Source organism: Mastigoproctus giganteus, chromosome 8, assembly GCF_048544385.1.
Source record: "Mastigoproctus giganteus isolate SK-2022 chromosome 8, ASM4854438v1, whole genome shotgun sequence".
NCBI classification, from domain to species: domain Eukaryota; kingdom Metazoa; phylum Arthropoda; class Arachnida; order Uropygi; family Thelyphonidae; genus Mastigoproctus; species Mastigoproctus giganteus.
Genome location: NC_143582.1, coordinates 6,035,537 through 6,062,462, shown reverse-complemented (window position 1 = coordinate 6,062,462; position 26,926 = coordinate 6,035,537). Strand labels below are relative to the sequence as shown.

The window sequence follows — 26,926 nt, the reverse complement described above, 5'->3', positions numbered from 1 at the left end:
TTTTTTTTTTTTTTTCCAGTGGGACCAACCAATTTTAAAAAATGCAGATGCCTAATGGAAAGTGTCAGGGACGTGATCCTAAAAGCCACTACAGATATATTGAGTGTGTTGGAAAAAGCAAATGTTAGATGAACTAATGAGCATAGTGGTAGCAAAAAAAAAATGCACATCATGATTATAAATTGCCAGGGGACACAGAATCTGACAGTAAATAGGATTTAGTCTGTAATCAAATTACTCAGTGTAAGGCATACATATGCCATGAGTAACTTGATTACAGATTAAGCATGTGAATTAAGTGATATGTATATCATAAGATGGGTGGCTGTTTCATTTTTTATGATGCATCAGCAGCAGGCCATAATCCACCAAGTCAGGATTGCACAAATACTGATGATCGTTAGCATTAGTATCAGTAGGGGCAAAGGATGCAAAAAAGCAAGCTTATACAGCATCAGCCAAAATAAAAAGACAACACCTCCCACATAACCTAGCAGTTTGTTTAGTCCTTCATTGAATTTATTCAAACCACCCAGCTTTCAACACCAGTTGGTTGTTTCAGCCAGCAGGTGGTTGATTATTTCAACAATCGAGTCTACTGGCTGAAGGAAAATTGCTACCTTGCAACTCCTTCCTCAGTTTTAAAGTGTGCTTCTTGATATGTTTAGTCTGAGAAACAGGAAGGATTCCATCAGCAATATGTGTATTCAATCAATTCAAAGCCTTAAACACCTCAGTCAGATCTCATCACAGGTGCCTGGTCTCCAGCAATGCAGTTTGCAGACTTGAAGCCTTTCCTGATGAGAGTACCCTTTTATTCATCTCGCTGATCATGTTGATCTTCTCTGCAGCAATTTTCAAACAGAACCACGTCATTCCTAAAATGAGACCTCTAGACCTGTATACAGTATTTAAGATGTGGCCTCACCTTATCTCTACTCAAAAAAAAAACAAACTCAAACTATTATATTAGGGCCACCCATAATTTCTTATATATACCCATTTATGTATTATGTCTGTAAATTGCATGTGTTCTACGGTTGATTTGCCTGTTTTGGTGGATGAAAAAAACCCCAGTTTCTGGGGGGAAAAAACCTTGCTATCTATGTCTGAGACTGACTAACTCAGCTACGGAGTGAAAAAAGCCTATTAAAGTTTCTCGCGTCATCTATGGGATTCGAACCCAGGCCTTTTCCACCCGGTGTGGGATCTTATCTCTACTGGCAAAATTCCTGTATATTGTTGACAAAATCTATGAGCTGTCCTGGCAGCCTGTCTGCAATAATTAGAGAACATCATATTTGACTGCACAATTACACCGTCTTTTTCAATATCCACTATCCTGAGTGTGGTACTACACGGCACATTAATCTGAGATTACTGCTCCCCTCATGAAGTATCTTGCATTTGTCAATATCAAACTTCAATTAACACTTCTCAGCCCACTACCCAATATGTCTAGATCTTATTGCAATACCATACCCTGATTACTCTGATTAACCAACCTGCCAACCTTACTATCATCTACAAACTTAGACATTAAGCCTGATATGGCTTCATCAGTATCATTAATCAATGTAGAAAACAGCAATGGGCCCGGCATTGAACCATATGGCACCCTGCTAATAACATTAGCGTTAGTACTAGCAGTGGCAAATGATTCAAGAAAGCAAGCTTATACAGGATAAAAAAAAACTTCCAATATCACCTGTGTAGTCCAATCTAATAGTCTGTTTGGTTATTCTATACCCACTTCCACAACACTAGCTGGAAATTTTTTCTAACAATCAACTACCCTCTGGCTGAATGCTAATATTTGCACATCTTTCTTGTAATCATCCTTCATCAGTATGAACTTATGCCTTGTTTTATGTAGTGAGCAAGAGAAAGGATTCCATAAGGATTTATCTTACTCAACCCATTCAAAGCCTTAAACACTTCAATCAAATCTCACTGCCTGTGCCTAGTTTTCAGATACTGCAGTTTGCAGAACTGAAGCCTTTCCTGATAAGAGTACCATTTTGTTCCCCTCATTAATCTCATTACCCTGCTCTGCATCTATTTCGACAGGTCAACGTACTCCCTAAAACGAGGCTTCCAGACTTGTATGCAATATTCAAGATGTAGCTTAACCATTGCATTATACAAAGGGAAATCATTTCCTCATTCCTGCTGGAAAAATTCTTGCATATCATTTACAAAACTCCATGAGCTGCCCTGGAAGCAGTCTCTGACAGCACAGTTATCCCCAGCTCTTTTTTGTTCTCCACTAATCTTGCTGCACCAGGTGGTATCTTATTCACAGATTACTGCTACCCATATGCAGTACCTTGCTTTTGTCAGTATTAAAACTTCAATTGTCACTTCTCAGCACATTAGCCTAATTTTTCTAGATCTTGTTGCTCTAGCTTGCATTGACTACTATTATTAACCACCCTGCCAACCTTCTTATTGTAGGTGCACTATAGTCAGTGTAGCTTATGCACCAATAAACACCCATAACACACCCCCTTCTTATTGTCTGAAAACTTAAAAGATATTAAGCCTGATATACTTTCATCAACATCATTAATAAATATAGGCCGACCGGGCTAGCTGGGTGGGTAAAGTGCCTGCCTGTCAACCCAAAGGTCGCGGGTTCGAATCCTGCCTCGGGCTTGGATCAAAGTACCTTGGGAGGTGCAATGTGGCCACAGAAGCTGATGCGCCAACAACTAATAAATATAGAAAATAACACTGGGCCCATCAGTGAACCCCCTAGGGAACTCCACTAATAACAGTAGTCCAAGAAGAGCAGTGCCCATTCATAACTACTCTGTCTTCTCCCACTCAACCATTCCTTTATTCATAGAATTTGCTTACCACTAATGGCACACTGGTACAATTTGTTTGGCAGCTTTTTATGTTCAACAGTATCGAAAACTTTTCTGAAATCTAAATATGTGATGTCAAAGTTATTTTTTTCCATCCAGTTTCTTTGTTATTGCATTATAGTATCCAATCAAATTGATCAGATTAAGGTAACCCCTTAACAAATCCATGTTCTGAATGGAATATAGCTGCATTCCTGTCTAGTTGGTCCTTCATTACTTCTTCTTTAACCATTGACCCCATTGTTTTACCTGGAATAGATCTCAAGCTAATATGGTCTGTAATTATTCCTTTCATTCTTTAATCCCCATCTGTTAATTGGGGACACATTGAAACAATTCCAATCAATGGGGATCTCCCATGAATCGAAGGATGCTCATATAACTATGGCTAAAGGTTTGCTTACTTCTTTTGCTGTCTCCTTTAATATAATTGGATAGATCCTATCCACCCCAGGTGCCTTTTTAGGTATTTGCATATATATGTGCAAACACCTGAATATTATTATTATTTGTAGTACGAGTAGCAGCAGCAGCAAATAATGCAAGTTTATACAGCATCAGCATAAAACAAAAAGAACTTCTCATTTCACTTGTCCATCCCCCTCTAACAGTTTATCCAGTTTCCCCTGAATTTATTCAAACTACACACCTTTACAACACCAGATGGGAATTTGTTTCAACAGTTAACCACCATCTGGCCAAGGCAAATTTTGCATATCTGATCTGCAACTATTCTTCAATTTGAATTTATATCCCCTTGTGTGTAGTCTGAGCAAGAGGAAGGGTTTCTATCAGCATTGAGGTTACACAGTCTGTTCATAGCATTAAACACCTTAATCAGATCTCCTCACAGGTGCCTGGTCTCTCAATGCTGCAGAATTGTAGTCTTTCCTAGTAAGAACACCTTTTTGCTCCTCATCAATCTTGTTGCTCTTCTGTCTCCTCTCTTCACCACCACCCACCCTCCATTCCCATTCCTTTCTAAAATGGGTCTTCCGATTTGTATGCATTACTTAAGATGTGGCCTAACCATGCTTTACACAGTGGGATGATCACCTCCTTATCCCTATTAATCCAAGAAGAGCAGTGTCCATTGATAACCACTGTGTCTTCTACCACTCAGCCACCTCTTTATCATGGCAGTCATTTGCCATTAATGCCATACTTCTAATTTGTGTAGCAGTCTTTTATATGCAACAGTATCAGAACCTTTTCTGAAATTTTAAGTATATGATGTCAAAATTATTTTTTACCTTCAGTTCATTTTTTATTGTGGCATAGTTAGCCAATCAGATTGGTCAGACAAGATTGCCCTTTAACAAATCCATGCTGTGGTTGCAGTAAGAATGCAGTATAACTGCATTCCTCTCTAAATGGTCCTAGATTATTTCATTAGCCAGTGACTCCATTATTTTCCTTGGGACAGAAGTCAAACTAACAGGTCTGTAATTATTCATGTCACCCTTTGACTGAACCGAACATTGACATACAGCATGAGTATTGTTAAACTAACTGCTGGTTGACTTCCAGCAGTGTGTTTTGTCATTGGATAAGAAGGGTGTGTTGTAGTCTTCTTTTAAAATAGATGTTTTGGCATAGTTATTGTGGTTATTTCTCCATTTGCAATGCAGAAAAATTTCATTATGGCTTTTTGTTTTTTCAGTTGCATTCTATTGGTAGGTAAACAAGGATTTGAAACTGTAAATGATTATTCTAGATTGGATTGGATTGTATTAAGTGTGTGCGCGTGTGTGTGCCACAGTTTGAATTGTGTTTTTTTGTATCTCTTAGGGAACCTAATTGAGAGTATACCAAAGAAATGTTTGGTTGATGTTGAGTCCACCTCAAAGTGGATCCAAAGTCTGATATATTTTTAATGACATCACAGAAACTAGAAGAATCCCTCTGTTGATAAACTGATGCTAATTTTAAGTTTAGTATATGTTGGGGTATTAATATACTAAACTTAAAATGATGTATTTGAACAGATGCACCAATGTATAATGTTCCATAATATACACAGATGTATAGTTTGCTTATGTTTGACAGCCTAGCTGATTACATTTTCAGTGCTTGAAAGTAATATATTAACCGTCATATGAGCAATTTGAGAGTGGCCTGAAATGCAAAAGCGTCATTAGAATCATAAATAGAGGTACTACCAACTTCATTAAACATTACCGTGCTTCACTCTGGTCACCTTTTCCCCTGCATTACCCTTACAACTTAAATATTAGATATTGAAATGGCTTAACTTCAGCACTCTATCACATAGCTAATCAAGAACTCAAATATCAAATCTTTGGAGTGTCCCTTCATTTCGAAAATCCCAAATAATTCACTCTTTCATGCAACTGCTCAATAGCACAAACAATTACATCATTTTGTGGCGCCTCTATAGCCAGGTGGGCAGGAGCAGCAGTGCGTAGCACACGCTTCTTGATCAGACCGGGGTTCGAGCCCGTGCCCACCAAATACGGAGGATGCGGAAAGGTCAGTGAATGACCACTGCATATCCCCGGAGCAATATGGCCTTAGTTGTTAATGCTCCTAAAATCCAAATAACAAACAAACAACATCATTTGGAACATTATTACCCGGTGAATCCCTCTCGGGTTTTATTCAAGTCATGTTTCTATATGAAAATAGTTTAGTATACAAATAATGTTTTAATTCATAATTGTGGACCTGAATGCAGTAGTGTGGTAATCACTAATTTAAAATAATAGGTGGTTAGACTACTATTACAGTCTGAGCCACAATTTAAAATGTAATTATTTGTTTTGTTTTTTATTTATTTTTTGAATTTTTTAAACGTCAGTGGCATTTCATTTGTGAGTGCCATTTCACATTGTTTTTGGTTTGTTGCTTTTGGCAGTAAAAGGTAATAATTATAATATAATATTGAGATAATAATAATAACTTCAGGTCATTTGAATACAGTAAACATACTGAATTTAATATACTGATATTTCAATCGACACAGTTGGAAGGAATATCACTGGTGAAGATGGAAATGATAGGGATTCCAGTTATACCCCAGAGGAATGCCAGTGTTCAATCTGTATTTTCGTTTAACAAGTAATATTTGTTGATTATAACAAATTATATCGCCTTGGTGTTGAATGAATTAAGTGCACAGGGTGTTTCATTTAAAAGGTACTGTGATCTCTCTTGCTTATTTTCAGGCTTAGGCTGTTTTTTGTCTATACTTTTTTTTTTTTTTTTTTTTGTCATATTTGGGCTGGAATTTGAAGAATTGGTGTAAGTATTACCATTTAGATTTTATAATTTCTAAACTAAAATTTTGCTTAATCCATTTCTTTTTTTTTTCTCAGTGGGAAAGTTGTTCACTGCCCATGATTTAGCCAAAACATGTCATTGGTATACTTTTAAAACAAATGTAAAACCGACTTTTTTTTATTTGAAGAAACACAAAACAACCACAATGGTTCTAGTGTAAGTAGAGATGATGTAAACTGCCTTCATGTAGCCAGCAGTTCTACACAGCTAAATGCATACTGAAGACTGAGCATTGCACCCTTCAAATAAAATGATTACTTTGTTTTAAAAGCTCAGTGATGATGTTTTTAAGCTAAACTGAGGGCAGGGAACAGCTTTCCCATTTAAGAAAAAGTATTTGATTAGGCAAAGTTTTAATTTAGAAATTTTGAAATATAAATGAGAATATTAAGTCAAATTTTAACATCCGATTCAAAAATTTCAGTTCAAATATGACACAAAAGTCCAGACAATAAATAACTTAAATCTAAAAATTGGTGAGATAGACCTTGGTGCCTTTTAATCAAAGCACCTTGTATAGCTTTAATGTAAATTTTTTCCTGCTATGCTATAAAAAAATTATTATTATATGGAAATTGTGATTTATTTAGGATTTTGGCTTTTTCATATAAAACTTAACAGTGCAATTTCATAAACTGTACATGAAATGTATTTTTCACTTTTGTTTTAATATCAAATTTTGTTGTTTTAACAGGGCTTTTTACGATATTAAACTGGTACAATGCCATTGTTACATCGGGTAATCGAGCCAGTTCATGTGTGTCGCATAACCCAGCCTTTGAGCTTTAATAAATTTGCTGTTGAATTGCCAAATGAATTAGAGTATGTGAATAATGGCACATTAGCTAATATCATCCGCCAGCTTTCATCCCTCTCCAAACATGCCGAGGATATATTTTCAACTTTATTTAAGGAAGCAACATTCATTTCAGAGAGAACTAATTCTTTACAAGGCAGGATTGAACGTCTTGCAATAAATGTTACACGATTGGATTCTAATGAAGAAGAAGGTACTCAGTTTTAGGTTTTATTTTATCTATTTATTATTTTAAATCTAAGTATAGTTCCTAAATTTCTGGAAAGTATCAGCAAAATGATGCAAGGAAACAACCTTATGTTGCACCAATGAATAAAATAAACAAATAAATCAATTTTAAATTAAAGTAAAATAAATAAACTAATGTCACCTTCCTTCCTTTCATTTACCTCTTTCTTTCAAGTATTTATTAATCTCTCCTCAAATTCAGATCAAGAGTTTAGCAACTGAATGCAGATTTTATGAATTTGTTAAAGTAACTTGTAGGTTTTGATAACCATTTTCTGTACTAACAATTAATATGCCAATTGTGATTAATCTCCCTTTTACATTTATCCTATTTTAGATTATATTTATTTTAAATCTGAATTATATTTTCAGTGTCTTTACAAGATATTCACATGAGAAAAGCTTTCAAAAGTTCTGTTGTATATGATCAACAAGTGGTATCTCGGACAACTATGCCCAGAGCTATGTTAGAAATGCATTACTCTTGTGATAGGCCACCACCTCTAGATAAATTAAATCCTTACAGGTATGATTTTTTGCTTTCTTTGGATTTTATCGTTATATTTAAGTATTGTTATATAGGGAAAGAATTTTTCAGTGTATATTATCTAATGTGTTACTAATCTTAAGTACATTTTTAAAATTTTTAAATAACTAACATTTGCTCGTTATGGTGGACAGTTTCATCCATTATTCATGGTCAAAAGTTGGTATTTAAGTTGGAACATTGATGGCTTAGGTGAAAGATATTTAAGTGAAGTGAAAGATAGTGTTCACCTCCTCCATCCCCTAACTACACTATTGTATTTAATAATAATTGGTTCCAGGGATGACAAACTTAAGCATTAAACTCATTTTGCAGATTGATAAACACCAGTAAAAACTTGTTTAATGATAATTTTATGGATTTAAACATAACAATGTGCATATAAAGTTACTTTTTAAAGGGTGAATCACCTTCAAGCTACATATCACAAACTAAAATTCTGAAAGTTTGATGACTGTGGATTTCTAAAGGCATATCCTTCTTTTTGCAAAAGGAATCTAGAGTTTATTGCATCCTAGTCTTCTTCCTCTCATGTAGGATTTCTTTGTAGCAAGAAATCAGTAGAAACCAGTATAAAAAAAAAAGGTAAAGTGCAGCCATTATCAACCCACTGCAGGATGGAAGCCTCCTCAACAATTCATGCTGAGGGAAATGGACCATAATCTGCCACGCTGGTCCAGTGCAGGTTGGCAGATCGACCGTATTCAGCAGTCAGGGGCTTGAACCCCGGTCTACTCAAAGAGCGTGTGCTACTGCACTCCCGCTCCTGACCACTCGGCTACGATTCATTTCAGTCTTCTGTAGAAAAAAACACTTTTCTCTCTACAGTTGGTACATCCTCCTAGGTCTCTCTGCATTTGGGTACTCATCTAAAAGTTCCTCCCAATGCTCCCATCTTCCCTTGGACTTTCAAATCACTCAGTTAAACCAACATTTGTGTGTCCGGATTTTCAGTCTGCTACCGACAGTTTTTCAACATCATAGGGCTTTAATTCGAAACTTAATTGGTTATCTATCTCAGCAATCCTTTCCTGTCATTTTTTAAGTGACCACTTGAAATCCAGTGCAATTGGTGACAATCAATCCATAACTTCCATGTGTCATTCCTACAGTAGGTGCTGACTTCTTCATGGTCATTTGCATTTGTGACATTGAAGCATTTTCAAAATACCCTTAAAGTGTGCTCTTTTTTCCCATCAGTGGCCTTCAAGAATTTAGTATTGGTGTTAGCAATATGATGCAAGGAAGCAAGACTTATACATCACCAGCCTGGGGTGGGGTGGGGGAAGTTGCCCATTCAATCATTTTGTCCAAACCGTCCTTAAATTTATTTAAACTATCCACTTCCACAACATTTAGTGGACGTGAATTTGAATGGAAATGTATTCTGCAGCCATCCTTTTCCAGTTTAACCCTCCCACTCATTTGTACTTCACCCAGGAAGAGTAAAGATGCTATCAACATTCAGTTTACTTATCTCTTTCAAAGCTTTATACAATTCAGTTAGATCACCCTTCAGATTCCTAGTTTTCAAAGACTTCTTTATAGACCCCCCCCCCCACCAGTACAATGGGATAATTACCTCTTTACCCCTGTTCAAGAGAGAACTCTTGAACTTTTGCAATGAAAACAAACTATTTATCAACAACACACTGTTCTACCACAGATTTCAACATAAATATACATGGATGTCATCTAACGGAAATACAAAAAACTGCATCTACTAAATCTTAATAAATAACAATTGGAAATCATTTATTTGAAATGTTAAAACTCTAAGAAGTACAAATTTTGACACCAACCATGAACTGCTAGCAGCAACAATTAAATGGAAATTTAAAAATACGAAGCTAAAGAACAATGGAGCAACATTAAATATATCAGGATTTGAGGAAGACAAAATAAAGGAAATTTATGGGAAAACACTGCAAGAAAAATTAAAAGATATGAACTATCCGACATGTGTGGAAAATATATGGGAGAAAACTAAACAAATGATTAAAGTTGCAGCTTTAGAAACCTTAGGAACTAAACCAAAACCAAATAATCCTTAGATTACAACAGAAATCTTAAATGTATGGACAGAAAAAGGACAAATGAAAAACCTCCTAAACAAAGAAAACACTGAAAAAAAATATAAAAGCCTAAAAAATAAAATAGGCAACCTTTATAAAGCAGCTAAAAGGAAATGACTGGAAGATAAAGCAAAATTGTGCAAAGAAGCAAATAAATGGCATGACTCTAAAGCAACTTACTGGGTTATAAAGGAAATCTCTAAAACATACATCCTGAAAACACCAATAGTGAAAAACAATATAAATCAGGAAACATGTAAGAAATTAAAAAAAATATATGGAAAGAATATTATCAAACCTTGTTTAAAGGGGAAAGAAAAAATATTCTTGCCTTAGATAATAGGAGAGATAAAGCACCCCCATAACAAAAGGGCGCCTCCGTAGCCAGGTGGGAAGGAGCAGCAGCGCATAGCACACGCTCTTGATTAGACCGGGGTTCGAGCCCGTCACCACCAAATACGGAGGATACGGAAAGGTCAGGGAATGACCACCGCATTTCCCGGAGCAATATGGTCTTAATTGTTAATGCTCCTAAAAATCAAATAACAAACCATAACAAAAGAAGTTCAGAAAGCAATTAGCCAAATGAAGAATGGCAAGGGAACTGGAAATGATGGTATCAAAGCAGAAATATGGAAATTTGAGGTGAAACAATTTAAAAATCTCACACAATTCATTAATCTAATTCTATTTACATAATTCTATATACCAAGAAAAGTGGAATAATTGTACCTATACACAAAAAAAAATAAAATTGTCATAATTATAGACCCATTACCCTTTTTAACCATATATATAAAATATTCATAAGGTTCTTACAAAATAGGATACTTAAAATATATGAGGAAACAATAGGGGAAGAACAAGCAGGATTTAGAAAAGACAGATCAACAATGGACCAAATATTGATGCTAAAGATTATTGCAGAAAAATATTGGACTCTGTGCTTCATTGATTTCAAGCAGGCACTTGACTCAGAAAACAGAGAATATTTAATAAAACAACTACAAAAAATACCACTAGATCAAGAAATACTCATGTTTTTAAATAATTTCTACCTAAAAAAACAAAAGCAATTGTAAAATTCAGCAACCTTAAAATGGAGAAATTTGAAATAGAGAAAGGAGTTATGCAGGGCTGTCTTTTATCCTCATATCTATTTAATATCTGCTTAGAGGAACTAATAAAATCAATTGAAGAAAAATGAGGCACAATAATATGTAAAAATATAAACTACATAAAATATGCAGGTTAACATCAGATTTAAATAAGAAATGTACAGCTCTCTTGTAAAGAAAAAGAGCATCAGATAAATTAACAGAAAAGAGATAGTTCATTTATAAAAAAAAACCAGCCACATTTAAATAATGGTTTTGAATAAAAAATAAAATTAAAAATAGTGAATGAAATTTGTGAAAATTTTATTCAGCACATATAATAATGTTTTAGGGCAGAAAGCCACAAGCTCCATAAAATTCAAGCTATGATGTTAGTGCATTTGCATCATTACCACATAGTTTAATTTTTTTTTTTTTAAACAAACCAAAGTTTTTTAAACAAACCAAAATTGATATCATTATTGTAACATCTCATATTGTGAAATCCTTCACAGTGAGTTTCTTTCCTTATACTTCAAATAAGTAAAGCTTCCCCATTAGAGAAGACTGCTGTTACTTATTTACAGTTGAGTACCACCACTGAAACAGCACTGTTTCCAAGCTGTTTGGTTTCTCATCAGGGAGTAGGTGGTATCAGAGGTTTAAGGAGGGACAACCCAGTGGTCATCAGTGTGGGCCAGTAACTCGTCACTCTCAACTGTGCTTCAAATGATAAATATTAAAACTAGAATGCTAATATTTAGTAATAAAAATAGATTACATTTATTTTTTGTGAAAATTTTATTCAACACACATAATATTTTAGGCCATCAAACTAGGTAAAATTCAAACTGACATTAGTTAGTGTGCTTTTTCATAAACAGTTCCAAGACCAGTTCTATTAACATCGTCACATCGTCAGTAACATCGTCAGTTGATCCCACTGTACAGAATTTAAAAACTTTCTGAGACCACTGTACTCACCTTTACGGAAGCAAAAACCCTTTCCTTTACCCCTGATGGTAATTAAATCTTTAAGTAAATCCCATATCAGTACACTGTGATCACTGCCACCTAGTGGTTCCTTTATCTGCAAATTCTTAATACACGAATGATCACTGCTGATAACCAGATCAAGAGTATTACTCTCTCTGGTTGCCTCTCGAACATGCTGCTGCAGAAAACAATCATCCAATAAATCCACAAAAGTCTTACTAGTGTGAGAGTGACCAACCCACAAGTTCCAGTCAATATCTGGGAAGTTAAAAATCCCCCATTATAAGACATTCTGATTTTCTTGCCCATTCTATTTCTCTGTACAATTGTTCGTTGTACTCATCAGATTCATTAGGCCTATAATACACTCCTACTCTTATTTTTGCTTTCCCATTGCTTATGTCACACCAAGCTGACTGAATATTGTACTGTCCATCTATATCAACTGGATGCACTTCCTTAGGTTTCATGTTTTTGTTAATTAACAGCATAACCCTCCTCCTCCCTTCCTATCCTGTCTATCCTTTCTGTACACATTGTACTCCCCAAATTCCAGTTCTGCATTCCTTATATCTGTGTGACACCACGTCTCTGCAATCCCAACAATATCTGCCTTTGATGTCTTGACCAACACTTCAAATTCATCAAATTTATTTGTTGTTGTTATTGTTTGGTTTTTAGGAGCATTAGCAACTAAGGCCATATTGCTCCGGGATATGCGGTGGTCATTCTCTGACCTTTCCGCATCCTCCGTATTTGGTGGTGACGGGCTTGAACCCCGGTCCAATCAAGAAGTGTGTGCTATGCACTGCTGCTCCTTCCCACCTGGCTACGGAGGCGGCAGCAAATTTATTTACTATACTTCTAGCATTGGTATACATGCAAGCTTTTGATTGATTTTTTTTTTTTTTTGATTTGGTAGTTGTTGGCGCATCGGCTTCTGTGGCCATATTGCACCTCCCAAGGTTTTTGCAGTACTTTGATCCAAGCCCGAGGCGGGAATCGAACCCGTGACCTTTGGGTTGCCGGGCAGGTACTTTACCCACTCGGCTAGCCCGGTCGGCCATACATGCAAGCATACATGCTCCTATTCCTAGTTACCCTAACATATCCCATATACCCGCCTATTTCAAGATGACTGCCATCCGTCCCTGAAACCCCCAACACCCCTCGCTCCAGGTCGCTACTTATTCTAATAGAAGTTGTGCAAGAATCACCTTCACCTCTGCCTGTGGCTACTGTTAAACTATTAGTCCTTGTATCCCCCCAAGCTAGCAGTTTTCCGACCCACCTAACACTGCCTCGATAGCATCAGCAAATATTCTTGCACCCTTTCTATTTAAGTGTATCCCATCCCTGTAGAAGCAGTCTCTCCTGTTAACAAGTACAGACCAAGCTGAAAAAAATTCTATCCCTTGAGCCTTGCACAATCTTTCCAGGGCCGAATTGATCGACAAGGCTCTCATCATATACTCCCTTCTATCGCAGTCTGGGCAGAATTGCAGACATGATAGAAGCAGTGGCCTGGAGCAAGGGGAGCTGGGGGTTTCAGGGACTGATGGCAGTCATCGTGAAACAAGTGGGTATATGGGATGTGTTAGGGTAACTAAGAATAAGAATAGGTGCATGTATATCAATGCCAAAAGTATAGTAAATAAATTTGATGAATTTGAAGTGTTGGTCAAGACATCAAAGGTGGATATTGTTGGGGTATCAGAGACGTGGTGTCACACAGATATTAGGAATGCAGAATTGGAATTTGGGGAGTACAATGTGTACAGACAGGATAGGAAGGGAGGAGATATTATGCTGTTAATTAAGAAAAACATAAATCAAAAGAAGTGCATCCAGTTGATATAGATGAACAGTGCACTGTTGAGTCAGTTTGGTATGACATAAGCACTGCAAAAGCAAAAATAAGAGTAGGATTGTGTTATAGGCCTAATGACTCGAATGAGTACAATGAACAGTTTTACAGAGAAATAGTGGGCTAATAAATCAGGATGTCTTATAATGGGGGATTTTAACTTCCCAGATATTGACTGGAACTTGTGGGTTGGTCACTTGCACACTAGTAAGACTTTTGTGGATTTATTGGATGATTGTTTTCTGCAGCAGCATGTTCGAGAGACAACCAGAGAGGGTAATACTCTTGATCTGGTTATCAGCAGTCATCATTCATGTATTAAGAATTTGCAGATAAAGGAACCACTAGGTGGCAGTGATCACAATGTACTGATGTGGGATTTACTTAAAGATATAATTACCATTAGGGGTAAAGGAAAGGGTTTTTGCTTCCGTAAAGGTGAGTACAGTGGGATCAACTGATGATGTTACCAATAGCAAATTCTAAGTGGGAAGCATTCAAGGAATTAATCATGGAAGCTACTAAAAGTTTCATGCTTATTAAGAAATATTGTTTAAGGTTCAGGCCTAAATGGTTATCAAATGTGTACTTTTGCTGACTATGTATCGATATTTACTTTAGCTGACATCAGATTTTTGCATTTTTGCTATCCTCTTTTTTCGACTTAGGCTGTCTTACCTTTTATTTTATTTTATTTTTTTAATCATTTTGCTTTACAGTTCACTCACCTCCAATTGGCTTTGTGATTCAACCTATAATTCTACAATTTTCTTAATTCATCATAACATAATAGAATTCACATTCTTTCTCTCATTACAAACCTACAATAATTCTTATTTCTGCTATCCTCACCCTTCTAGTTCTTGGCACTTTATGTATTTTTCATTTCCATCTGTGCGCCTTTATCAAACTTGATCAGACTTATCAATTCCTACATATATAGATATATATAGATAAAAAAACTTTAATTATAATGAAAAATTATAATAAAAAGAATGCTTATAATATTTTCAGATGAAAATAAATAAAACTGATGCCAAAAGAATTATGCATATCAATCGAAAATTATCGAGGACAAGGGTCCTCGATAATGGGCCAAACATGAAAGGTATCAATAAAGGAGTTCATGCGCAGTTTTTGAAGGAAAATCTTTAGCAATATATACTCCCCGTGCATGTCACAATATAAACCTTGTTTTGGGTGATATTTCCAAATCTTCCAAACTTGGAGTAAAATTTTTCAAGACAATACAACGAATATATACTTTATTTTCATCATCGACATCTCGTTGGGATCTATTGAAAAAACACATAAGGCAGTATATACCAAAACCTTTGTCAGACACTATATGGGAGTGTCATATGAATAGTGTTAAAGCTATACTGCTTAATCTGGTAGAATATTTTTCAGCATTGAATGAAATTCAAGAAAAAGTTTCTGATGATGATCTAAAAGTAGAAATCAGGAGCATTGAGAAACATATGTATGAATTTGAATTTATTTTGTCTTGTAATTTGGTATGAATTACTCACAAAAGTTAAAATTTCGTAATAAATTGTTGCGAAGTTCAACAGTGCATATAGATATAGCAGCGAGGCACTTGGAAGAGTTAATTAATTTCTTTCAAAAGTATAGGGAAAATGGATACGTCTCTTGTTTAGCAACAGCTGAGTGGAACTAAACTCACTTCCTGTGAGGAACTAAACACTGATATCTCCTTCAAGGAGTGGCGTGTTGGTCGAAAAAGAAGATTTTTAGAGATTTTAGAAATCCCATATTGAACCCAGAAGAAATTTACAAAATAAATTTCTTTTCATTAATTGTTGATGCTGCCGTAGTATCGCTTGAAAAACATTTTAAATTGTATAAAGAACAAATTGTAACATTTTAAATTGTATAAAGAACAAATTGTAACATTTTAAATTGTATAAAGGTCAGTCTGTTTTATTTAATTTTCAGTTTTGTTGGTCCATTGTTGTAGTTAGTTTTCAACCCTGGTGTTAGTGATATTGACATTTCACACAATTTGGACCTGCTGCTTTCAGAGGAATGCTGCTAAATTTTATTTAATTGGCATTTTAAAATATTTTTGTTAATTGGTATATTTTTTAGGCTTTTCTAAATTATCTTAGGAGTGTTCCTACTCTTTTTGTTATGTTTTATCATATATGTTTATTTTTTTTTTTACTTTGGCTCTACAGTTTTGCAGTGCTGGCGTCAGTTTAATTTACTTTTATCTAAAAATATTATAAGCAGCATGTATTGGATTGTGCATTAATGCTGCCACTGATGCTTGCAATACTTATTTTTATTATAACTTTTTGTTTCATTATAATTATAAGTTTTTTATCTATTTTACATAATAGTAGTGAGTGAGATGCTAACACAGCATTTGTACTGTCCTCTAGAGCCCAATTTTTCATATGTATTGAGGTTCGACAGTGATTTTTTGTTGGTGGTATGGTGTTGCCACATGAGTGCTAAGTTCTATTCTATTATAATTTTGCATTAAATTTGCAGATCGATCAGAGTATTGGTTCGTTTATGCATGGATTTGTCTAATGTTCGAAATGAAGTGATTCCCTGACCATTATTGGCCTTGTAGTCCTCCGTCATTATGCTCTACAAACCTGTAGAGCATAATGGTCAGTCTGTTTTATTTTATTTTCAGTTTTGTTGGTCCAGTGTTGTAGTTAGTTTTCAACTCCAGTGTTAATGATATATTTCACACAATTCAGACCTGGTGCTTTCAGAGGGGTGCTGCTAAATTTTATTTAATTGGTATTATACTTTTGCTCTACTGGTTTACCATGCCGGCATCTGTTTTATTTATTTTTATCCGGAAAAAAAAAAAAAATATATATATATATATATATATATATACACATACGTACATACAGTAAACCCCCGCTATTCGCGGTTTCGTGGTCGCTGATTTAATATAAAATGAAACCTAAAAAAATGTGAATTTTAAATTGCCGTGAACATTCTGCCATAAAAAAACATGGGCGTGGCTAAAATCATCTTTCCCGGTCAAAACAGCGCTCAGTGGGTGGGGGGAGAGGGTTGACAGAATCGCGAGCGTGGATGTTTCTCTCTAATCCTTGTTCAGTATGTGTTATGCGCTTGTCATGGAATGTTTCGTCGTTTGCTTTTAATTTTATAAATTGATATGCTTACAAAAGTGAAAAATCTACCGTTTTGCAGTGTGTTAGTGTAAACAGACTTTTTCGAGTTTGTTAACAGAAAAAAGTGACTTTATTGTGGACAAGTTCTTTTCTGACCCCTACAAAAATATGGCTATGAATAACAAGGAAATTGTGAAAAAATCAAAGAAGGTGATGACGTTAGCGAGTAAAATTCAGTTATTAGACAAAATTTTTAATGGTGAAAGTGTCTCATCAGTGGCAAAACATTATAAAATCAATTAGTCAACGGTATGATCAATCAAGAAATCAGAAGAAAAAATCCGCCGTAGTGTCCGTGCGCTAATTGCTTCAAAAATTTGCTCTGTAACTCGTGATGTTAAATTAGAAAAAATGGAAAAAGCTTTAAATCTGTGGATAGAAGACCGAACTCAAAATAAAATTCCGTTAAGTTCACTCATCATTTGTGAAAAGGCAAAACTCCTTTATCAACACTTGAGCAAAACTGGTGATAGCACTGGCGGGATAAGTTTTTTAGCTATAGCAAAGGTGCTGGATTGAAAGATTTGTTTGAAATTTCTAATAAATATTACATTTAATATTAAATTGTTTCTTATTTCCATTTTGATGCCTTATGCTTGCATTTCACTACGTACTGTCTATGTACATAGTCATATTATGAAGGTACATATAATACATATATAGACAAAATTTTAGACTAGTTTTTCTTATATATTTCATACTTTGGAACGGAACCCCTTTATTACTATGGGAGCCATAACTCAGTATTCGCGTTTTTGGTATTCGCAGCATTTCTCAGGAACGTAACCCCCACGAATAGCGGGGGCTTACTGTATTTATTTATTTATTTAGAAACAAATTCTTTGGATTGGGTACTAATGTAATTTCTGAAATGATTTTATTAATTCCATTAGCCCAATCCATACAATTTGTTTCTAAATATATAAATAAATATATATAATTTATGGTTTTCTAGAACTAATGTTCTTTCCTAATTCATTTAATTTCTTTAATTCATGAAACTGTATAGCATTTGTTGTGACTAGCCCTCATTCAATTTATTTTTCTAGACTACAATAATTTAATAATTATTGTGTAATTGATAAAAAATATCACAATGTACCTTCATGACTTTCAAAGCATATCTTCATGTCTTTTTCCTCATAATTCATGCAATTTCTTTAATTTCTTAAAATCAATTTCTCTAGACTTGAAAACAATATCCGCAAGGATTTTGCAATGGTGCCAAAATTGTTGGCCTCTAAATGGTTGTTATTGGAATGTTTTCTTTTCTGTAGAGCAGGGGTGGCCAACTTAATTTGTGATGCGATCTACTTTTTTTTCTTCAAAATGTGCTGCGATTTACCATCTCAAGAATTTCATTGCACATGGTTAAAAAAGTTAATCAATACATATTGAAAAATGTTTATAAATTTTAAATTCACGCGTATTTAAAATTTTAATTTATGCAAAGTTTGTGTTTATTTCACCCGCCAAGATTTCAAAATCGGGGCTATACCGTGATAAGGCCAGCTAAAAATCTTCTCTATGCAAGTCCGTAAGAGTAGAGCGTTTCTTTGTTTGTTTCAAATACAAAATGGCCGATTCACATAGATATGTGGAACCAAAACAGGAATTTAAAAGTTCACTGCATTTTTTTACATTTGGGTACTTTTCTCGGCAAACATATTTCCAAAACTCTTTTTCTGAAAATCTGACTTTTAGGAAGATATCATTTTGCAATGTAATAATTTCATTTTCAAGTAATATTTTCTCCATTTGAAAAATCTCAACGACTTTTTTGCAATTTGTTTCGTATCTGAGTTGACATTAAATGGATAACAAATATATTGAACAATGTTCTTCAATTGTTTTAAAATCACCGAATTTGGTTTCAGAATCATCCACAACTTTCTCAATTTCGGAAACATATTTCTCACAATTAAATTCAAAAACAGGATATTTTTGCAATTGATATTGCATATTTACAAAATGATCGGATTTTTTTTCCCTTTGAAATCCTTAACCATTGCCAAAAATTGATATTTATATGCAAAAATACTACTAATCAGTGCTTTGAAGTGCCTTTCTAAATTTCCCTATTTTTTTGGGGCGTATAGCCACGGAAGCATTGCAAATCAAACAACAGCATTTTTCTTTTATCATTACAAAAAAAGTATTCTAGTTCCCATTCTTGATGAAAATTATATGTTTTGCTCTTTTTTTATAGTATTCATTTTAAATCAAAGGTTATTAAATTAACGTATAAGTACTGTCCAGTTATTAATATTAAGTAAGCTAAATAAGAATTCGACACATACACAGTGCCCTTCGCCACATAACTGCATGAATTTTCATTAGACAAGCCTAGCGGCTGCATGGCAAAAAGAGTAGTTTACGTAATTCAACGGATTTGTAATTAGCGTATGCAGTGGAGTGCATAATAATAATATTTAGATTTTGACCAATCTATTTTTTATATATATTTAAAATTCGTCGTGATCAATTGAAATTAAAGCCGCGATCGACTTGTTGGCTACCCCTGCTGTAGAGATTTCTTTCCAGTTTGCTTCAACAAACTATAATTTTTTTCCCTTTAAAATTTATTTGGATCCCAGCATTATTTAATCTCTTATTACAATTAGTTTATTCCCACATATGTGTTCTCCCAATAAATTATTTATTCTAAACTTTCATTCTAGGGAAGACAGCAGAGATGGTTTAAAATTCTATACAGATCCTAATTATTTCTTTGAACTTTGGAGGCAGGAAATGCTTAAAGACACTGAAAAGATGTTGCAAGATAAAGGGAAGAAGGTATGACTGTCTCTTAGTTCATAATTTTTTTTTTCCTGATGAATTACAGCTGCCCTGTAAATCTTTTATATTTAAATAAATTTTGATTATACTAGCTTAACTATTTTTTTGTCTCAAAAAAAGTATTTAAGCTAGTATAAATTGAGGTTGAGAGAATCAGGTTTCATGAGGCTGATTAGAAGAGCTAAGAGAGGGGAAAGACAGTTGCTTGAGCTATTTAATAATAATAAGATTCTTTATTAACATAAATTGTATGCAATAGTGATTTCTTACACAGAAAGCCAGAGGAATCTTACCATTTGTTGTTTATAGAAGTTATTTTGTTTTATAATAGAAAAAAAAATGAAATAAAGTAATAATATTAACTAAATAATAATAGATAAAAACAAAGATGATAATCCAAATGTAAAAATGAAGTAGTAATTACAGCGAAAAAGGACTACAAGTTGACCAGAACATAAAATGACATCAGCTAACTAAGATCGGCACTTACATAAATGTCCTTTACAAACAACAAGATAGGACAAGATGCCATCACCATATGCCTTGTCTATAGTCCACAGGTCGATGTTGAGCGAGTTGAGTGTGTCCAGAGTCACATTAGGGAAGTGTCTCTTGAAATTCTGTAACCGCTGGAGTCTTGAACACAAGGAGGGGGTACTACGGAGATATCTGCCTGGCAAACGCCAACCAACCATGTTCCAGATGGTGATGTGATCCTGCTTAGCTGAGCACAGATGAAGGAATGACTTTATTTTTAGCACATGGGCTCTGTGAACCATGGGCATATATTGCAGGTTGCAGCAGAGAGTAGATTTAGATGTTGTGTAGATCTGGTGTTGACCACAAGTTGGCCCACTTCAGCACCCAGAATTCGAGGCCCCATAGTTTCCTGAGGCTAGTGGGTGGTGCCGCCGACCAAACTTCCACGGCATAGGAGAGCGCACTTACAGAAGTAAGTTGCAAGGTATTTCTTGATTATTTGCTTATTGTGCATTTTGCACAGATCAATTTTCATTCCCCAGAACGCTCTCAGGGCTTTGGAATACTGAGCTTGGATTTGTTTTTTATAGGTGAGGTTGGCATCAAGGATTACTCCTAGGAATTTGACACTGTCTGTGGGAGTCAGAACATTTCCTGCCAATTCCGGAAGTAGAGAAGATGCAGTATCAGCAGAAGTCATCAGACTTGGCGTAAAGATGAGATAGTTTGACTTCTCTGGATTGACTGACAGGCCAAAAAATTCGGCATACTTACAGAATGTATTTAGGTAGCTGTTTACAGATTCAGAGGAGGTTTGTCTTTCTTGTGAATCACCAACATTGCATTTGCATGGCAAGTAGCATACAATATCATTAGCATATGATAGGAAAGCTGGAATTTGATCCATTAGTGGAACGAATATTGCTGCAAATAGCAAGGCTGAGAGAGAACCACCTTGTGGGATCCCTACTTCGACGCTTTTAGTGACTGTAATGCCATCACCTTTGAAGTGAAGCATTCTCCTAGATAGCAAATTATTGAGGATCTCGAGCATATTTCTGGATATCTCATAGAATCTCTCAAGTAAGGCAAGAAGGGGTGTTATTTGGACTGAGTCGAAAGCAGATTTCATGTCCAGAAAAATGGTGTGAAGATCTTTGTTGTCATTCCAGGTGTGAAGTATTTTCTGCGATAAGGACTGTAGCCAGGTTACAGTAGATATATTAGGCATGGCATACTGGGTATGTTCTGACCTATGCGCAAAGATTGCGAGTGCTACATCATTATAGATGCACTTCTAGAGGCATTTCAAGAAGGGAGAGGCAATTGATATTGGCCTGAAGTCAGCCGGTCTATTCGCACAAGGCTTCTTCGGAACTGCCACGACTCTGTATGATAACCAGCTTGAAGGTGCCTTCAAGCTGGTTATCATACAGAGTGCAAATTTGAGTACTTTGTTGTAGAGTTGAGTGAGCTCTTTGCTGATGAAATAAGAAGCAATTTTTAAACTAAAAAGAGGTATTGCGTCAATTCGTATGGTGGACCTGCAGGTAGTGAATTTATTATTTTTATTAGCTGTTCTTCGGAAATTTCTGTATTACTAGAAGGTGAAGAAACTTTAAACACTTGGTTCCAAGGATATGCCTCAGACACACGGTGATCTTGCTTAAAACACAGCACATGCTCACACTATTCCTGGACATCTAAAGATAGAGGGGTGCAAGTATGACTTGTGGACCACACACATTTTCCTCTGGATAGCCGGCCGTTCATGAAATTGTCAATAGCAAATTGTTTACTCTTCTGGAAATCCATCCTTGCTTTGGAAAGTTTGGCGTATGATTCTTGTGAAGGCGACTTCTTGTAGGAGGCATGGGTTGCCTGTTTTTCCTAAAGGCCTTAGTCAGGAGGTCATTCCACCATGGCTTTGAGTGGGGACTAAGGATGCAAGTTTTGGACATTGCAGACCTTGCAATGAATTCCATCCATCTTGAAAGCCAGTAGGCAGCTTCATTTATGTTAGGCTCAGCCAGTATGTTCCATGGGTAAAGTTGGAAAAGGGTAGTAACTTTTCCAATGTTGGTGTATTTTGGATTGTATACTCTCCTGACAGTGTTTGTAGTTTGTACTTGTGTACGTTCATCCTTAGGTGCCTGCAGAGATATCATAGCAGCAATCGGAACGTGATCGGACAGGAGGAAGTTCTTAGTTATGGTCAGGGTTTCCTTTACTAAACAGTTTGAGAAGATGTGCTGCAGGATGGCATCGCCACGTGAGGGAGGAACATGAATAAGACCAATGCCTATTTCCAACATGTTCAATGACAGTGTATCTAGGAGCTTCTTTGTGGCTGGCAGTGGAAGGTTAAAGTCTCCGAGGATGATGACCTTTTGCCGATGATTGATTGTGGATAACAGCCATGCTGTCAGATTAAGGACAGAATCCTCAGAAACCGGTGTAGGGGAATACACGGCACACACAGAGATCGATAAACCAGCAATTCGGTAGATTTCAAGAACAGCTTCTATGTCACCTCCTGGATAAGTGGATGCCTTAATCAGGGGGAAGTGAACTCCTTTGACAGATTGCTACACCGCCACCTCGTCTCCCAATTCTATTAGCAGCCAGCATGTGATAGCCAAGATTTGAGGTGAAGGCAGCAATTTCCATTTCATCTCTGAGGCAGGTTTCGGTCAGAATGACGAAGTCATACTCTGTGCAGAAAAGCAAATCAAGTAGGCCATCCAGTTTGTTTTCAACACTCCTGATGTTTTGTAGGAAACGTCGAATATTTACTTTGACGGAAGGTTGTACTATGATGAGATTACTCTCGGAACAGTATTTGCTTTTCATATAATAATCTGAAATCTCATCCCGGGATCGATGTCACGTTCGATGTGCCCTCTTACTGGATATTCTAACTGGAATGCAACCGGTCCAGCGTTCGCTCATCATCTCCACGTTAGACATCCACAAATTGCACCCGCTCTCAGATATAATTTGGGAGACTCCGCTAGAGAGGACAGGTAGCTATGCTGGCGTAGTTATACATTGTTGTGGAATGGGGTTCGGGCTTGATAAGTTCTTGGCCTTTAGTCTCCCATAGTATGGCATTACCAACAGACCTCTGGGCCAGTATTCGGCATTGAGGTATTGTTGGTAATTAGGAATATTACAACTTTATTAGGAATATTACGAATATTACTTTATTATTAATATTATTAGTAATATTACTTTATTAGGAGTATTAGGAATATTACGACGAGGAATATTACAACTTTCTGAAAATGATAAAACTCAAGAAACCTATAGGGAAAAAGAAATCCAAAGAAGAAAAAATTAGCCAAGAAACACTTGTCGTGATGAACCGAAGACGACAAACGAAAAGCAAGACAAACACTGACAGGGAGAAAATTTGAGTTTACTGAGTTATGCAAAGCCATTAGAAAGAGACTCAGAGAGGACATAAGAAGATTTAACACAAGAAAAGTAGAACAAGCATTAAGGGAAAACAATGGATTTAAATCAGCAGCCATGAGCAGTAATACAGAAAGACAAATGATACTGAAACTGAAGAATAGCGATGGTGTACTTATAAACAGCAGAGAAGGCATAATTCAAATAGCAGAAGACTACTATAGAGAATTATACAAGGAGCAGGGGAATGATGCCAGCAGTGGGGAAGATGGATTGCAAAGTAGCAACACATACAACATACCCAATATTCTTCCTGATGAAGTAGAACATGCATTGAAGAAAATGAAGAATCAGAAAGCCCCGGGGGAAGATGAAGTTACTGTAGAGTTGTTAAAATTGGGAGGAAGAGACATAACACAAAAACTGGCAAGGCTCTTCACAAAGTGCATTAGAAAAGGTGTGACACCTGAGCATAGTGGAATAATGCAATCATAGTTTTGCTGCATAAGAAAGGAGATAAATCAGAAATTGGAAATTATAGACCAATTAGCTTGTTATCCCACATCTACAAGTTGTTCACAAGGGTCATTACTAACAGATTAGAAGGAATACTTGATGAGAATCAACCGAAAGAGCAAGCTGGCTTTAGGACAGGATTCTCAACTATGGATCACCTTCACGTAATATCACAGCTAATGGAGAAAGCAAATGAATATAAAACACCATTATGCCTGGCATTTGTGGATTATGAAAAGGCATTTGACTCCATACAGCATAAGGCAATGTTTCGGGCACTGGAAAGACAAGGCATAGATACCCCATATATTATGATTTTGAAGAAAATATATGAGAGTGCTACCTCCTTTATTAAACTAGACAAAGACAGCAGGAAATTTAAAATCGAGAAAGGAGTTCGACAAGGAGACACAATATCTCCGAAGCTGTTTACTGCTGCCCTTGAGGAAGCTTTCAGAAGATTAGACTGGTCACAGAAAGGAGTCAATGTGAACGGAGAGTACCTAACCCATTTACGATTTGCAGATGACATTGTGGTCATAAGCCACAATCCCAAAGAATTAGAGGAAAATCTTAATCAGTTATGCAAAGTTAGTAAGGATTTTGGACTAAAGATGAATATGGCTTAAACAAAAGTAATGATGAACAAGTATGCTATAGAAAGGGAAATAATGATTCAAGGAGCAGTAATTGAAAAGGTGGAGTCATATACTTATCGGGACAAGTTATTAGCTGTAATAATGATAAGTGGCTGGAAGTCAAGAGAAGAATAAATTTTGGATGGATAGCATTCAGGAAATATAGTCACATACTGAAGAGCAATATACCAGTTTGTCTGAAACGTAAAATAATGAACCAGTGTATACTCCCCACTATGACTTATGGAAGTGAAACTTGGGCACTCACCAAAAGAATGGAAGAGAAGCTGAGAACTGCACAGCGAAGAATGGAACGAATTATATTGGGAATCAGACTGTTAGATAAGAAGAGAAACACATGGATTAGGCAGCAAACTCAAGTAAAGGACATTCTTATCAAAACTAAAGAACTAAAATGGTCTTGGGCAGGACACATAGCTCGAAGACATGACGACAGATGGACTAAGAAAATAACAGAATGGTATCCAAGAGGAGCTAGAAGAAAACCTGGAAGACAAAGGCGGAGTTGGATAGATGAAATTCATCAGTTTGTGGGTAGTAAATGGATGGCCAGTGCTCAAAACAGAAGGAACTGGAAAGTTGCTGGAGAGGCCTTCATCCTGCAGTGGATCGAAAATGGCTGATGATGATGGTGGTAATTAGGCCCATCAATCTGAATCCTGAAGGAAGCATAAAACGGATGCTTGGTATTGATTTTGAAAGGCTTACCGGGTATGCCTAGTTCCATCAATGGTGCCTGAATTTCTTCAACTTTTGTCAACAGATCCAGCCTGCTAATGAAGATGTTTGCGTGAGTATTGCTGGTGGCTTGGCGATCTCGTGTTGTGAGGCTAGTATTAACTACTCTCATGCCAATCAAGGTGGTTTTGCTGTTTCTGGAATACCGTTGGCGTGGCGATGCTTGCGTCGGTTGAGGTCCGGGCATCTGGCCTTGCTGTGCTCCATTGATGCCTGCAATGTCAGAGTTCCGTTTCGTAGATTTTAGCATGGCGCTATAGGCGCTGTCTTTAGATAGTGCAAATATATCCATTTCGGGTAGTAGCGATGACTCAGGTGTGGGAGATGGGCATTCCTGTGGGCCAGGACAAGGGAGCCTAGTGTTCACGGGCAAGGGACCTTGTAGTAGGCTCAAGGACTTTTGTTGATAATCTTCAATCTGGCTCAGAAGTTCCCTTAGTGAGCTATTTTCTGAATGCAGGTTTCTTAGAATGGCTTCAGTAGTTTCAAGTTTTGCCTGTCATATTTTAATAAGGCTTCTGTTGTCAGTACAGTTTTTTTTTTTTTTTTTTTTTTTTTTTAAGAATGTGAAGAGTTTGGTGAATAAATTAGGGAAAAAAAACTGAGATTTTCAAACGATTATCAAATGATAATGATCTGTCTAATTTTAATTTTCGAGTGATTCAGCTTAATAGATTGAAGAATAGATGAGGGAATGGAGTTGTTATCTAAATACATCCATTTTGATCCACTTGCTACCCATCTATATACCTATCAGTGCAGAGAACTTGATGTCCACCTATCTTGTAAATCTCTAATCCCTTTCTTCCTCAACTGTTTTTAATTTAATCTCATGAAATGTATGAATTATTTTGTTGTTATATTCTCCAAATGTATGACTGCATATTGTTACATTAAAATTTAGCTACCACCTTTCTGACCATCCATAAAATCTAAGTCATTCTAAAGAAGTGCGTTACACCCTCATTAACTACTTTCCCAGTAAAGTAAAGTGTATTGATGTCTAAAGGCACCAGGGGTTCCCCCAGCTCCACGTTGCTTTCATTGTTGGTGTACCAGTTTGCTGGGAAGGCCAGAGATTTAAAAGTGAATGGATTTTGTATATGTCTAACGTTGTATCACTGTTCATCTGGCCATTTAGTAGCCGATGGACCCCTTCTGAAGCCCACTGTTGCCCACACTTGGCCCCGTGGAGGCAGGTCAGGTAAACAGTAGTATGAAGTTTTACTCTGGCAGGCCCTGCCACCTAGTTTCCCCGAGTCTTTTTTATTCTCTACCACTGTCAATGTAGTACCACTCAGTTGATACATTACTCTGGGGTTACTA

The 26,926-nt window shown here is 36.1% G+C and overlaps 1 protein-coding gene across 1 annotated transcript in view; it reads left to right on the top strand.

Moving 5' to 3' along the window:
- Positions 1-26,926, top strand: part of LOC150081223 (uncharacterized) — a 162,167-nt gene that overhangs the window by 16,852 nt on the left and 118,389 nt on the right. Inside the window, exons 2-4 of the mRNA XM_090378899.1 lie at positions 6,871-7,186; positions 7,594-7,747; positions 19,673-19,787. Of these exons, the coding sequence (XP_090235025.1) occupies positions 6,898-7,186; positions 7,594-7,747; positions 19,673-19,787 (558 nt within the window). The 5' untranslated portion in view covers positions 6,871-6,897. The remainder of the gene's footprint in view (positions 1-6,870; positions 7,187-7,593; positions 7,748-19,672; positions 19,788-26,926) is intronic.